Source organism: Natator depressus, chromosome 12, assembly GCF_965152275.1.
Source record: "Natator depressus isolate rNatDep1 chromosome 12, rNatDep2.hap1, whole genome shotgun sequence".
NCBI classification, from domain to species: domain Eukaryota; kingdom Metazoa; phylum Chordata; order Testudines; family Cheloniidae; genus Natator; species Natator depressus.
Genome location: NC_134245.1, coordinates 1,332,854 through 1,345,618, shown reverse-complemented (window position 1 = coordinate 1,345,618; position 12,765 = coordinate 1,332,854). Strand labels below are relative to the sequence as shown.

The window sequence follows — 12,765 nt, the reverse complement described above, 5'->3', positions numbered from 1 at the left end:
GTAGCGATCCGAGGGCTTGATGAGTCTCGGCAGTCTCTCCGTCACATCGCGAATCTTAGCCCCTGGCAAGCAGCAGACTTCTCGGTTTTCCCGGTCAGGGCGGCAGATAGATGACTCAGTCCCCCGGAGGAGAGAGTCCCCGACCACCACCACCCGCCTTCTCCTCTTGGGAGTGGTGGTCGTGGAACCCCCAACCTCAGGACATCGCATCTCATGCCTTCCAACCAGCGGAGTCTCCTTCTGCTTTCTCCCCCCAGACATATCATCTGGTCCACTCTCCGCAATGGTACCTGTGGAGAGAACATGAAAGCGGTTAGTTACCTGTGTCTGTGTTACTGGAACCCGGACATTCCGCTGACCTCTTCTGGAGGTCACATGTTGCCAAGCTTCTTCACTGGCCTCTTGATACCTAACACACGGGGCCCTCACCTATTTTATGGCCACTGAAGGTGCCATGACTTTCTCTGCAGATTTCCAGGCCTAATGCCAGATCGGGCAAGTACCTTATGCCTCCTGCACTCCTGCAGTGTCCCCCAGAGACAAGATTCTTAACTTCCTGTCCTGACCAGTGCGGTGTTGTGCGCTGTTCAGGAACGCTGCGTGGCACCCCAGAGATGGCTGCCTTTCAGTGGTGGATGAGTGACTTGTTTGTTGTTATTCTTTTGGCCTCCTTTTTGCTGTAAAGCACTAAATAACGTATATTTCGCATTCCTGTTGAGGCCATTTTAAGTGTACAATCGTTATTCTGGCTCTGTGCACAGGAAGGGTCTGAACTCTCTCACTCTCGTTAAACCAGGGGGAATTTGTGTATCGAGACCTGCTTTCAAGAGCAAAAATGACCCAACTAAAACCATTTGGTAGCAGAGAAAAATCTGATTAATCCTTAACCAATTTGTATACGTTCCTTCTCTCACCTCTACAGGCTATGCATATATATGAAGAGGGCTCTTAGCACTGCAGTCAGACCTAATCGAAGGACCTGTCTTCTTAAAGCTATTTATCCTCTCCCTCTCTGCAGGCAGGGAATTTCCTGAAGTACACGAATATTCTAATACCGATATGCGTCAGGAGCTTATGAGCGCTGGCTGCGTCAGAGAGCGCTCAGCTCTGCTGAGCTCAGGGCGGGCAAACTGGTAACCATGGCGTAGCTTGGCCGTGCCCGTGCTAGTTCAGCACACTGCCTTCTGGAGCTCTGTGCTGGAAGAGGTGGCTGGCTGGTAAAGGGTTGGACGGGGCAGTACTGAGCGTGACTGCACGGGGGTGGGGGAGAGACAGAGACAGCCCACCCAACTTAGGGTTAGCACTTGGCCTTTCGGTGCCAGAGGGCTGGGGCTCTGGGGGCGTTGTGAAGGCAAAGTTCTCAATTGTCATGAGTCCCTTGTGCTGCTCAACAGCTGTTCACCAGCCCTGGGGGAACAAAGGTTCTGCCACCCCCTTGCCTTCTAGATAGGTGGGGGTTTGAGATTGAGATGATTTGAGTCTAAAAGGCTGGGGGATGGGCCCCATGGGCAGGTGGGGGAGGAAACCTTTTGGAGCAAGAATAGGTGTTGGGATGTGGCTTTTGCTCCTGGAGGCTTGCACGGGAGGGGGCCTTGGCCCTCAATCAGCTTCGACCTTTGATGCAGCCTGGGTGCCTGGTAGTACAGCCTCTGCACACAGTGCTGTTGCTCACTGTGGCCTTGTCTACACACAGACTTGTTCCCCATTAGCTGCAGTGTGGAGACTTTGCTCTGGAATAAATGTGTCCACACATGGAGTTAATCGGGAAGAACTTTGTGTAGATGAGCCCCTAGAGCCGAACATCAACACCCTCCCTCTCTCCTTTTCTGTCCCTTTCCCTCTCTCTCATGGTTACGTTTTAAGGGCATGGCTACACTTGCAGATGTAGAGCACTGTGAGTTTAAACTCGCCTTTGTAGAGCGCAGAGGGAAAGCGATGCCGTGTGTCCACACTGACAGCTGCAAGTGCACTGGAGTGGCCACATTTGCTGTACTTGCAGCAGTATTGGGAGTGGTGAATTATGGGCAGCTATCCCACAGAGCACCTCTTCCCATTCTGGTGCTGTGGCTTGTGGGAAGGAGGCAGGGAGTGCGGGGCATTCTGGGTCATGTCCCAATGCCCCGTGATGCATCAGTTCACATCCCAGCAATCCCTGACCTTCCGTCCACATTTGGCGCCATCTTCCAATGTTTTTTTTGTACTGTGTGCTCTGTCTTCCCTTTCGTTCTGCGGGAATGAATCCCGAACTGCTGAGGAATATGCTGATGGGTCTTGCCAGCACGTTACGTCTGGCAGTCGAGTTACTCCTTAAGCTGCAAACTGACAGTGAGGAGTCCGATGATGATATCGACTCGAGTAACGCAAATGACATGAGTTTGCTTGTGGCCTTCACGGACTTGCTCACCACCCTGGAACACTGCTTTTGGGCTTGGGAAACAAGCACTGAGTGGGGGGGGGGGGTCACATCGTCAGGCACGTCTGGGATGACGAGCAGTGGCTGCAGAACTTTCGGATGAGAAAAGCCACTTTCATGGGACTGTGTGAGGATCCCGCCCCCACCTGCGGCGCAAGAAAACGAGATTGAGAGCTGCCCGGCCGGTGGAGAAGCGGGTGGCTATTGCGATCTGGAAGTTGGCAACTCCAGACAGCTACTGATTGGTCGCTAACCAGTTTGGAGTGGGGAAGTTGACTGTTGGAATCGTGTTGATGCAAGTTTGTAGGTCCATTAATCACATCCTGCTCAGAAGAACCGTAACTCTGGGTAAGGTGCATGACATTGTGGCTGGCTTTGCACAAATGGGGTTTCCCTAACTGCGGAGTGGCGATAGATGGGATGCATATTCCAATTCTGGCACCAGCCCACGTAGCCTCTGAGTATGTTAATCAGAAGGGGTATTTCTCGATGGTTCTCCAGGCGCTTGTGGATCACCGTGGGCATTTCATTGACATTAACACAGGCTGGCCTGGAAAGGTCCGTGACGCACGCATCTTTCAGAACGCTGACCTGTTCAGGAAGCTGCAAGCCGGGACTTTTTTCCCCCAGACCAGAAGATCACCATAGGAGAAGTCGAAATGCCCATTGTGATCCTTGGAGACTCCACTTATCCTTTAATGCCATGGCTCATGAAACCCTACACAGGGAGCCTTGACAGCAGCAAGGAGCGGTTCAACAACAGGCTGAGTCGGCACAGAATGACTGTGGAGTGTGCTTTTGGCTGTTTAAAGAGTCGCTGGAGCTCTCTGTATGGGAAGCTGGACCTGGCTGATGAGAACATCCCCGCGGTTATGTCCGCGGGGATGTACCCTCCATAACATTTGTGAAGGGAAGGGTGAAAGATTCACTCAGGCATGGAACTCAGAGGTTCTACACCTGGAGGCTGAATTTGAACAGTCAGAGAGCAGAGCTGCCAGGATTAGGGATGCCTTGAGGGAGCAATTTGAGGCTTAAAGGCACCGGTAATTTCTGGTGCCCTGCATGGGAGTGAATTGCTGTGGTTCCAATGTTGTTAGGAATCTGTGTTGCTACGCTGACTTGCAGTGCCTGTTTCTTTCCTGGGCTAAAGTATCTTTTACTTAGTGCAATAATAAAGAATGTTTTCACAGCCAAAAAAGCCATTTACTGAAGAAGGAAAAAATGCATTTGTAGAAAAGAAACACAACTGCTTGGGAAACACAAAGGGGCAAGGGGGTGGGATGGGGAACGGTACAATCACAGATTTGTGTATGCCCTGTTATCATACTCAGCCTTCCTGTCTGGAGTGCTGTGCAGTGAGTGCTGCACTTCTGGCTGGCTAAAATGCATGGTGATGAGGGTTGAGTGCAGTGAGTAAAGGTCACAGTTTGCAGGGCTGGGTGGTGAAGCTACAGGTGTTGGAGGCAGCTGGTGGTGGTAAGAACCCGGATGGGGAAAGTGGGGTTGGAGGTGACATGGGGGCACAAGGGAAAGAGTTTTGGGACAAGGGCTGCGGGGGGGGGGGGGGAGGGGGGCAGGTGTGGTAGTGCTCCGCCTACATGGCTACGAGTGCCTGGATCGAGTCCACTTGGCGCTCCATTATGCCTATCAGCTGATCCGTGCTTTGCTGCCGGAGCACCGCGCTTTTATGCCGGCGCGCCTCATTCTGCTGGTGGGTCTTACTTTCACTGTTCCGCCACTCCTGCACTTTTCAATTTTCATTTCTCGAATGCTGCATTACTTCATGCAACATGTCTTCCTTGCTTCTATGTGGCCTTTTTCTGATTCTTTGGAGTCTTTCAGCCGGTGAGATCTCAAAGTTGCATCTGTAAAGGCAAAATGCAACACTTAACAGAGGCAGCATTGTTCACAACAGACAGAGCAATGATTCCCCTGTACTTAAGGGCAAGCACAGTCTACACAATAGCATAATTTGTCTGTGCGAAAGCGTGTGCACGTAATCCACAGGAGCCCCAAAATGGTGAGTAAGCACAGGGTCAAGCGTGACTGATTGTTTCACGGCTGTACTGTCCTCTGGGGTTCTGTGCCTTGGGGAGAGCCAACAGCGGCAGGGGGCCCCTATGCTGAACATTGTCCCCACATTTTCACAGGAGTCTGTCCTGGAAGATATTTTGCTGCTGAGGGTGACCAGGGAAGCAAGGGAGGGTCTTCTACTGCAATGTGGCTTCCACCCTGGCCCGTGTGCAGCTTGCCTGTGTGCAGCAATGGTCCCCCCGCCCCTCACGGCACAGTGGCGCTGACAAGTTAGCCTGACTGGGACAGGACCACAGTGGCTCTCCCCAGAAACCTGTGCAAGCGCATTGCCCACTTTCTGGATGAGACCTTTGAAGAGATCATTGAGGCCGATTACCGCGATGTGAGAGAGCGCATCAACGCCCTATTCCGCATCTAAGCATGCGGCCCTAACCCTCCTTGCCCCAAGAGCTCGCACCGAATAACTTCCTTCCCAAAATAAAAGCCACATACCAGGAACCTCCTGTGGCGTTTGTCCTTCCCCAAGCACCGGCCGTCGCGACTGGCTCCCTTCTTCCTGGCTTAAGAACAGCTCCTGGCTGCATGCATCTAGGGATTCCGGGGTGTCTTCCTCTGCCGGAGCACCCTCGGTCCTGCTTTGCTGCTGCTCCTCCTCCTGCCTTGTTGAACTGGGCTCTGAAGTGTCTATGGTGGTACTCGGAGTGGAGGTGGGGTCGCCCCCAAGTATTGCGTCCAGCTCTTTGTAGAAACAGCAGGTTGCGGGGGCAGCACAGGAGCAGCTGTTAGCCTCCTGGGCTTTGCAGTAAGTATTCCGCAGCTCCTTCACTTTAACCCTGCACTGTGGTGCATTCCAGTCATGGCCCCTTTTCATCATGTGCCTTGATATCTGCCCAAAGGTATTGTAATTCCTGCGGCTGGAGCGCAGCTGGGACTGGACAGCTTTCTCCCCACAAACACTGATGAGGTCCAGCACCTCGCCATTGTTCCATACTTGGGATCGCCTGGCGCATGGAGGCATGGTCACCTGGAAAGATGTGCTGAGAGCACTCCACGCCTGGCTGAGCAAACAGGAAGGGGATTTTCCAAATTCCTTGAGAATTTAAAGGGCGGGTCTGACGATTGGTCACCTGAGGGCAGGGCAATAGAGTTCAAAGTGATGACCAGAGTGGCTAGCACAGGTATTGTGGGACACTTCCGGAGGCTGATCAGAGCGCACTGTAGGACCAGGGCATCCACACTGGTGCCGCGGCGCTCCAGCGGGGGTGCACAAAACATTATTCCACTTGCCAAGGTGGAGTATCAACAGCATTGTAGCCGCGGAGTCAGAGCTGTCTACTTGCCTTGCCAGTGTGGACGGGTAGCGAACTAGTTTGCCCGGGGCTCCTTTATTGCGCTCTAACACGCAAGTGTATCCAAGCCCTTAGAGTCAGCCTGTGGCAAGCCAGTGCACTGTATGTTCACACCCTGGCTTGCCACGCACTAACTGGCTGCGTGGACCCTGGGGCTGTGTGCTAAAAGTGTACTTTGATGTCTTGCTCTTTGAACGGGAGTACATTGAAGTACAGTAGGGAGCTTTCGGAGTACGGCAGCAGGGTCTGCACGGGGCTTTCAGGGCGTGCAGGTTGGGTAGGGCACTGTCTGTTCACACACTGGTTTGCAGCATACTAACTTTCCATGTAGATTGTGAGGTAATATCTTTTATTGAATCGTAGAATCCTAGAATATCAGGGTTGGAAGGGACCTCAGGAGGACATCTAGTCCAACCCCCTGCTCAAAGCAGCATCAATCCCCAACTCAATCATCCCAGCCAGGGCTTTGTCAAGCCTGACCTTAAAAACTCCTAGGGAAGGAGATTCCACCACCTCCCTAGGTAATGCATTCCAGTGTTTCACCACCCTCCTAGTGAAAAAGTTTTTCCTAATATCCAACCTAAATCTCCCCCACTGCAACTTGAGACCATTACTCCTTGTTCTGTCATCAGCTACCACTGAGAACAGTCTAGAGCCATCCTCTTTGGAACCCCCTTTCAGGTAGTTGAAAGCAGCTATCAAATCCCCCCTCATTCTTCTCTTCTGCAGACTAAACAATCCCAGTTCCCTCAGCCTCTCCTCATAAGTCATGAGCTCCAACCCCCCTAATTATTTTTGTTGCCCTCCGCTGGACTCTTTCCAGTTTTTCCACATCCTTTTTGTAGTGTGGGGCCCAAAACTGGACACTGTACTCCAGATGAGGCCTCACCAATGCCGAAGTATAAGGAATTAACACATGTTGCAAGAAACACCTTAAAGGAGAGTTATGGGTTACCAGTTGTGCTACTGAGACATAAAGCCAGTATCTCTGCAGGGTATCATGAAACAATTACAGCCCACGCTTGACAGTGACCACATCCTGGAAGAAACCTTTCCCAAACAACCTCGCAAGCTCATCAGAAGCAAGCTTCCCACAGACCACAACACACCAGCTGAACAGATGCAAAGCCTGCAGTGTCCTCTCCACTACTATGATGATCAACACCCCCCACAACATGCCTTTCAGGGGTCCTACGTATGCCTATCACAACACACGGTGTACCTCACCCAGGGTATCAACTAGGTGGGTGAAATCAGAATGATGTGCACTCGAACGAAGCTGTGCAGAAATGTGCGCTGTGCACGTGAATGAAGTCTCGCAGAAAAATAAGACACAAACACCACAAAACGATTGCTCCATATCTGACCTCTCAGTCTTCCTCCTCAAAGGAAGCTTCCCAGCACCTTCAGAAGATGAACCTGAGAGCTGAAATTCATAACTCTGGTGGATACCAAAAATCATGGACTCACAGAGACGATGGTTTTATCTCTCATTACAAGGGCCTGTAACCCAGTAACTCTCCTTTATCCTGCAGAGGTGTTAATAGCTCACTTCAGTTGGAATGGTCTCTTGCAACACGTTAACTCCTTATGCTTAACAATCTGTTCCGCCTTGTATTTGTGACACTCTGAGTACCTTCCTCAGACCAGAAGGAGAGCTCTGTGGCACTCAAGTTTGTCTCTTTTACTGGGACAACATCTGTTGGTAAAGATATTACCTCATCCGCCTTGTCTCTCTTATCCTGGGACCAATGCAGCAACACTGCAAGCAGGTAGATTGTGACAGAGATGGCAATTTTCTGGACAAACCTTAAAATAATTAAGTTTAAGTATTTTAGGAGTTCAGTGTATTCAAAATGCAAATGGTTATGTATTGTTGTGGGACTGTGTAACGTCCCTAGGGGGCAGCCATGTCTAATGTAAACTCTGGGAAGTATTCTAAGCCTCAAAAGACTGTTTGAAACAATGGGCCAGACAAGAGTGAACTTTCAAAATTCTAGGAGTACTTGTGGCACCTTAGAGACTAACAGATTTATTTGGGCATAAGCTTTCGTGAGCTAAAACCCACTTTGTGGTTTCCCAGGAAAGCTCTAGGGGAATTGTTAAGCCGATATCTGCAAGAACTTGGCTTCCAGAAGCTTTGCACCAGGGAGTCTGCTGATCACCTGTTACATGAGGACAAGCTCAGAGCCCTAACTGTGAAGTGGTAACTCACAGCATGACACATGGGCGTGCTTGTTCTGAGCAAAAGGTGTCAGGAACTTGCAAAGCCTTGCAAGTGGCTGGAAGCCCCTGATTTCACTTGGTGTGGGGCTTGGTAGACACTCTAGTGCTGGGCTGCTTGACAAGGCTACAGCCTTGGGCTGATGGGACCGACTGGTTGATGGAGGAGGGAGTTACTGTCCCCACACCTCCTGCTGAGCCCCCCGCCCCCGAAGCAAAAGTGGCCTTTGGACTCCTGTTATGCTAGGAACTGGTCCTGAACCCCACAGGCCCTGAACAACCCTCCAAAAACTCCTCCATCGCTGCTGACCTAATCTGGACTGGCAGGGCAGCCTAGATGTTGAAGACTGTACAGCATCATATCAACTCCTTGACCCAGCTAGTTCCACAGCCCTTCAGATTTGTGCTGTGTGCTGGGGCCTACCCAGCAACGGGACCCTCATCAGCATCTCAGGCCAGCTGCAGAGCCACTACCACTGAAGGAGAGATGGCCCCTAGGGGCTGGTATTGGACAGACTTTCCCATCAAAATGGGGTCACTTATCTCTCTCTCTCCTGCCCTTCCTGCAGAGACTTCTTGTTTACATTTGCCAGAGTTAGCTCTCAGTGCAGACCTTGTTCATTGGCTACTCTCTCTTTCTCTGTTTCTGCTGGGACCAGTCCCATTGCTGGGAGCTCTGTGGTTAACAGGCCAGCTAGCACAGTGTTCAAAGCCTGGGCCATGGCTGGCTGTGACCTTGTGCTGAGGTGTTTGTAAACAGACAGGCTGTCTCTAGAATTGTGTTGAGTTGCTTCCCCCCCACACCCCCTCGCAGACCCACGGGGATTGTTCAGGGCTCCAGCAATCAGAACCAGATCAAGCAGGCTGAGAGCTCTGTTACGTTGGGTGCTGTCAGAGATGGGGCCTGTGAGAGCTAGGAGGTGTCCTTTGCAGGGCTGGATCATTCTGAGCGGAGTTTGCTTGCCTGCCGGCCCCCTTTGCCTGCCACCTGGGGCTTGGGTTGACTTTTTCATCTTAGGCTACTCCTCCTCCCAGTGCTCTCTGATTCCTAAAAGGACACACACATGCCTACGTCACACTGTGTGTCCAGGGGACATGTTAGAAGCATGTCTCTATGTGGCCACCAATAATTCCAGTGCTGAATTGAGGCAGATTTAGGTGGCAGTTGGAACCCAGGACCCTTATCCTGTGGCAGACCGGTTGACTTTAGGCAAGTCACTTTCTCTCTGTCTGTCTGAGATTACCCCCATGTACAGATGGGATAAAACCACCGAGGTGTCTGCTGAGGTTTGTGAAACACACTGGGTTTGCCCAGTGGTATCAGGGTACAAACCATGTCTTTGTGGGAAGCAGCTCCCCTCTCCACTGAGTAAGATGGGAACAGGAATGCCAGCAAAAAAGGGACTTGGGATCCCAGGCGGCTAGGCGCTGAGAGCACGAAGTGCAGCATAGTGAATGTCAGGGTTCCTTCCCCACTCTGAACTCTAGGGTACAGATGTGGGGACCTGCATGAAAGACCCCCCAAGCTTACTCTTACCAGCTTAGGTTAAAAACTTCCCCAAGGTACAAACTTTGCCTTGTCCTTGAACCGTATGCTGCCACTACCAAGCGTGTTAAACAAAGACCAGGGAAAGAGCCCACTTGGAGACATCTTCCCCCAAAATATCCCCCCCCCCCATCCCTACACCCCCTTTCCTGGGGAAGGCTTGATCAAAATCCTCAGCAATTTGTACAGGTGAACACAGACCCAAACCCTTGGATCTTAAGAGCAATGAAAAATCAATCAGGTTCTTAGAAGAAGAATTTTAATTAAAGAAAAGGTAAAAGAATCACCTCTGTAAAATCAGGATGGTAAATACCTTACGGGGTAATCGGATTCAAAACATAGAGAATCCCTCTAGGCAAAAGCTTAAGTTACAAAAAGACACAAAAGCAGGAATATACATTCCATCCAGCACAGCTTATTTTACCAGCCATTAAACAGAAGGAAATCTAACGCATTTCTAGCTAGGTTACTTACTAACTAACCGAAGTTCTAAGACTGCATTCCTGATCTGTTCCCAGAAAAAGCATCAGACAGACCCTTTGTTCCTCTCCCTCCCTCCCCTTCCCCCCGCCCAGATTTGAAAGTATCTTGTCTCCTCATTGGTCATTTTGGTCAGGTGCCAGCGAGGTTACCTTAGCTTCTTAACCCTTTCCAGGTGAAAGGGTTTTGCCTCTGGCCAGGAGGGATTTTCTAGCACTGTATACAGAAAAGTGGTTACCCTTCCCTTTATTTTTATGACAGCCTGAAAAAGGGCAAGAGCCGCAGCTGTGGCCAAGCTGAGCAGCCATGTCGTGCTGCTGGTGTCCCTCACCACCGTCTCCCTCTCCCCTCCTCCTCCCCCCTGGGGCTCTGTGCCCGTTCATTACATGAGCTGGGTTAGCTCCTCATTGTGGATCCTCTGCATGTCCAGCACAGACCTGCTCCATGTGCTAGCAACAGCAATACAAATGCTCCAAAAGGGAGGGGAACTAGCAGTGTGGCTAGCAGGAGTGGGGTGAAATTCAGAGGGGGGAATCTGAGCTTCCGGCACGGGCTCTTTCTGACCGAGCCCTACTGGGAAAGGTGGGAGCTCCATTATCTAAACCTAGGCTGGAGAAAGCTGTGGGCAGTGCTCGCTAGGGAAGTGAACTGGCCGATAGCCGTGTTCGTTGGGTGGTCGTGCTCTAGGTGGCGTGGGACCCCAGTGTGGGGTCTCTGCCTCTGTCCTGCCTGCGTTAGCCGTGGCACAGAATGTGCACAGAATGCATTTGCATTTCCCGTGGCTGGCAGGCGTGTTCTGGCCTGTGCGTCATGCGGGGAGCAGCAGTGGACTGGGCACAGAGTGCTAGCAGAGTTCTAGGTACTGAGCAAGGAGTGTCTTCGCTCTTGGTAAGAGCCTCTGTTAACACCTGGGCAGTGTTGGCTGTCTGCTTGGAGCAGCTGGTTACTGCATGCCAGGGCCTGCCGTCTGGCAGCAGCGAGCCTGCGGCCCGGCTCCCTTGTGGGGTTGGGGTGCATGTTGTCTAATCGTGGTTCCCTCTGCTTCTTTCCAGGTTTCAAGTGCCCCATTTGCTCCAAATCTGTGGCTTCCGACGAGATGGAAATGCACTTTATCATGTGTCTGAGCAAGCCCCGCCTCTCCTACAACGGTAAGGGCTCCCTTTGTGTGCAGCAGCTGGCTCGTGAGCCCGAGGGAGGGCCAGTAAACACCACAGGGTTTGCTAGGCAGCTCAGCCCAGGACACGGAGAAAAGCCTCATCGCAGGCAGACGTGCTGCGTCCCTCCAGGAGAGGGCCCAGCTGTCAGGCTTGGAGGGGTCGGCTTTAGCTGGCTTGCTACGGGGAAGCATGCCCAGATGAATGCTCTCCTGGGCTATGAGTTAGCCCCACCCCCAGCTTATCCAGGGCTATTGCTTCTTTCCACCCTTCGGATACAGGAGCTGCCCCGTCTCGGCCATGCCCTTCCCCCCCTGCTTTGCTTCCAGCTCAGGGACTTCCCGTCACACTTGTGTTCTTCAGCTGGTAGTGGCCCACCAGCTATTGGTCCTGTGTGCCCAGGCCTCTGCTCTCCACCCCCTTGTTAGGTGTAATACCCTTCCCCACACAGCCCCCATCCAGCCCTACTTGGCTCTTCCCAAAACTACCCCAGTGGGGGGGAAGGGGGGCAGCTAGCTGGGTCACATGTGTGGGGCTGGGGGCTGAGGATCAACCCTGTTGGCTTGCACTGTGCAGAGCTTTGCCTTGCCAGGTGGGAGTGGGGTGGAGGAGTGTGTGGGGAGAAGATAGGGGCAGCCCTAGACGTAGGCTGTGCTGGGAGCAGAAACCCTGAAGTGTAGTGTCTGGGGAGGGCAGGCTATGTGCATTTCCTCCAGAGCATTTGTGGGGTGGGAATGCCCCCAGGGCACTCTGGGGTCACTTCATTTCTCCCAGTGACTTGATCAGTGAGGAATTGAACACTGGGGATGGGAACTGATTGGCCTAACTTGGTTACGCAGCCAAGACACTGTGTGGCTGGTGGTAGGATCTAGTGGTCCAGGTAACCCACTTCCTGGGAAATAGTCAAGATGGGTTTTGTAAAGGGAAATCATGCCTCGCCAGTCTACTAGAATTCTTTGATGGGGTCAACAAGCATGTGGACAAGGGGGATCCAGTGGATATAGTGTATTTAGATTTTCAGAAAGCCTTTGACAAGGTCCCTCACCAAAGGCTCTTAAGCAAAATAAGCAGTCATGGGATAAGAGGAAAGGTGTTCTCATGGATTGGTAACTGGTTAAAAGATAGGAAACAAAGGGTAGGGAATAAATGGTCATTTTTCAGAATGGAGAGAGGTAAATAGTGGTGTCCCCCATGGGTCTGTACTGGGCCCAGTCCAATTGAACATATTCAGAAATGATCTGGAGAAAGCAGTAAACAGTGAGGTGGCAAAATTTGCAGACACAAAACTACTCAAGATAGTTAAGTCCCAGGCAGACTGCGAAGAGCTACAAAGGGATCTCGCAAAACTAGGGGTATGTCTACACTACGAAATTAGGTTGATTTTATAGAAGTTGATTTTTAGAAATCGATTTTATGCAGTCGATTGTGTATGTCCCCACTAAGCGAATTAAGTCGGCGGAGTGTGTCCTCAGTACCATGGCTAGCATCAACTTACAGAGTGGTGCACTGTGGGGTAGCTATCCCACAGTTCCCGCAGTCTCTGCTGCCCATTGGAATTCTGGGTTA

The 12,765-nt window shown here is 51.6% G+C and overlaps 1 protein-coding gene across 3 annotated transcripts in view; it reads left to right on the top strand.

Moving 5' to 3' along the window:
- ZNRF1 (zinc and ring finger 1) overlaps window positions 1–12,765 on the top strand; it is a 103,473-nt gene that overhangs the window by 61,601 nt on the left and 29,107 nt on the right. For 2 of the 3 annotated variants that reach the window (XM_074968309.1, XM_074968308.1), the window contains exon 2: window positions 11,098–11,193. The exons of the other annotated variant lie outside the window; for it this stretch is intronic. In XM_074968309.1, coding sequence (XP_074824410.1) covers window positions 11,098–11,193 — 96 coding nt within the window. The remainder of the gene's footprint in view (window positions 1–11,097; window positions 11,194–12,765) is intronic. 3 annotated transcript variants of the gene reach the window in all.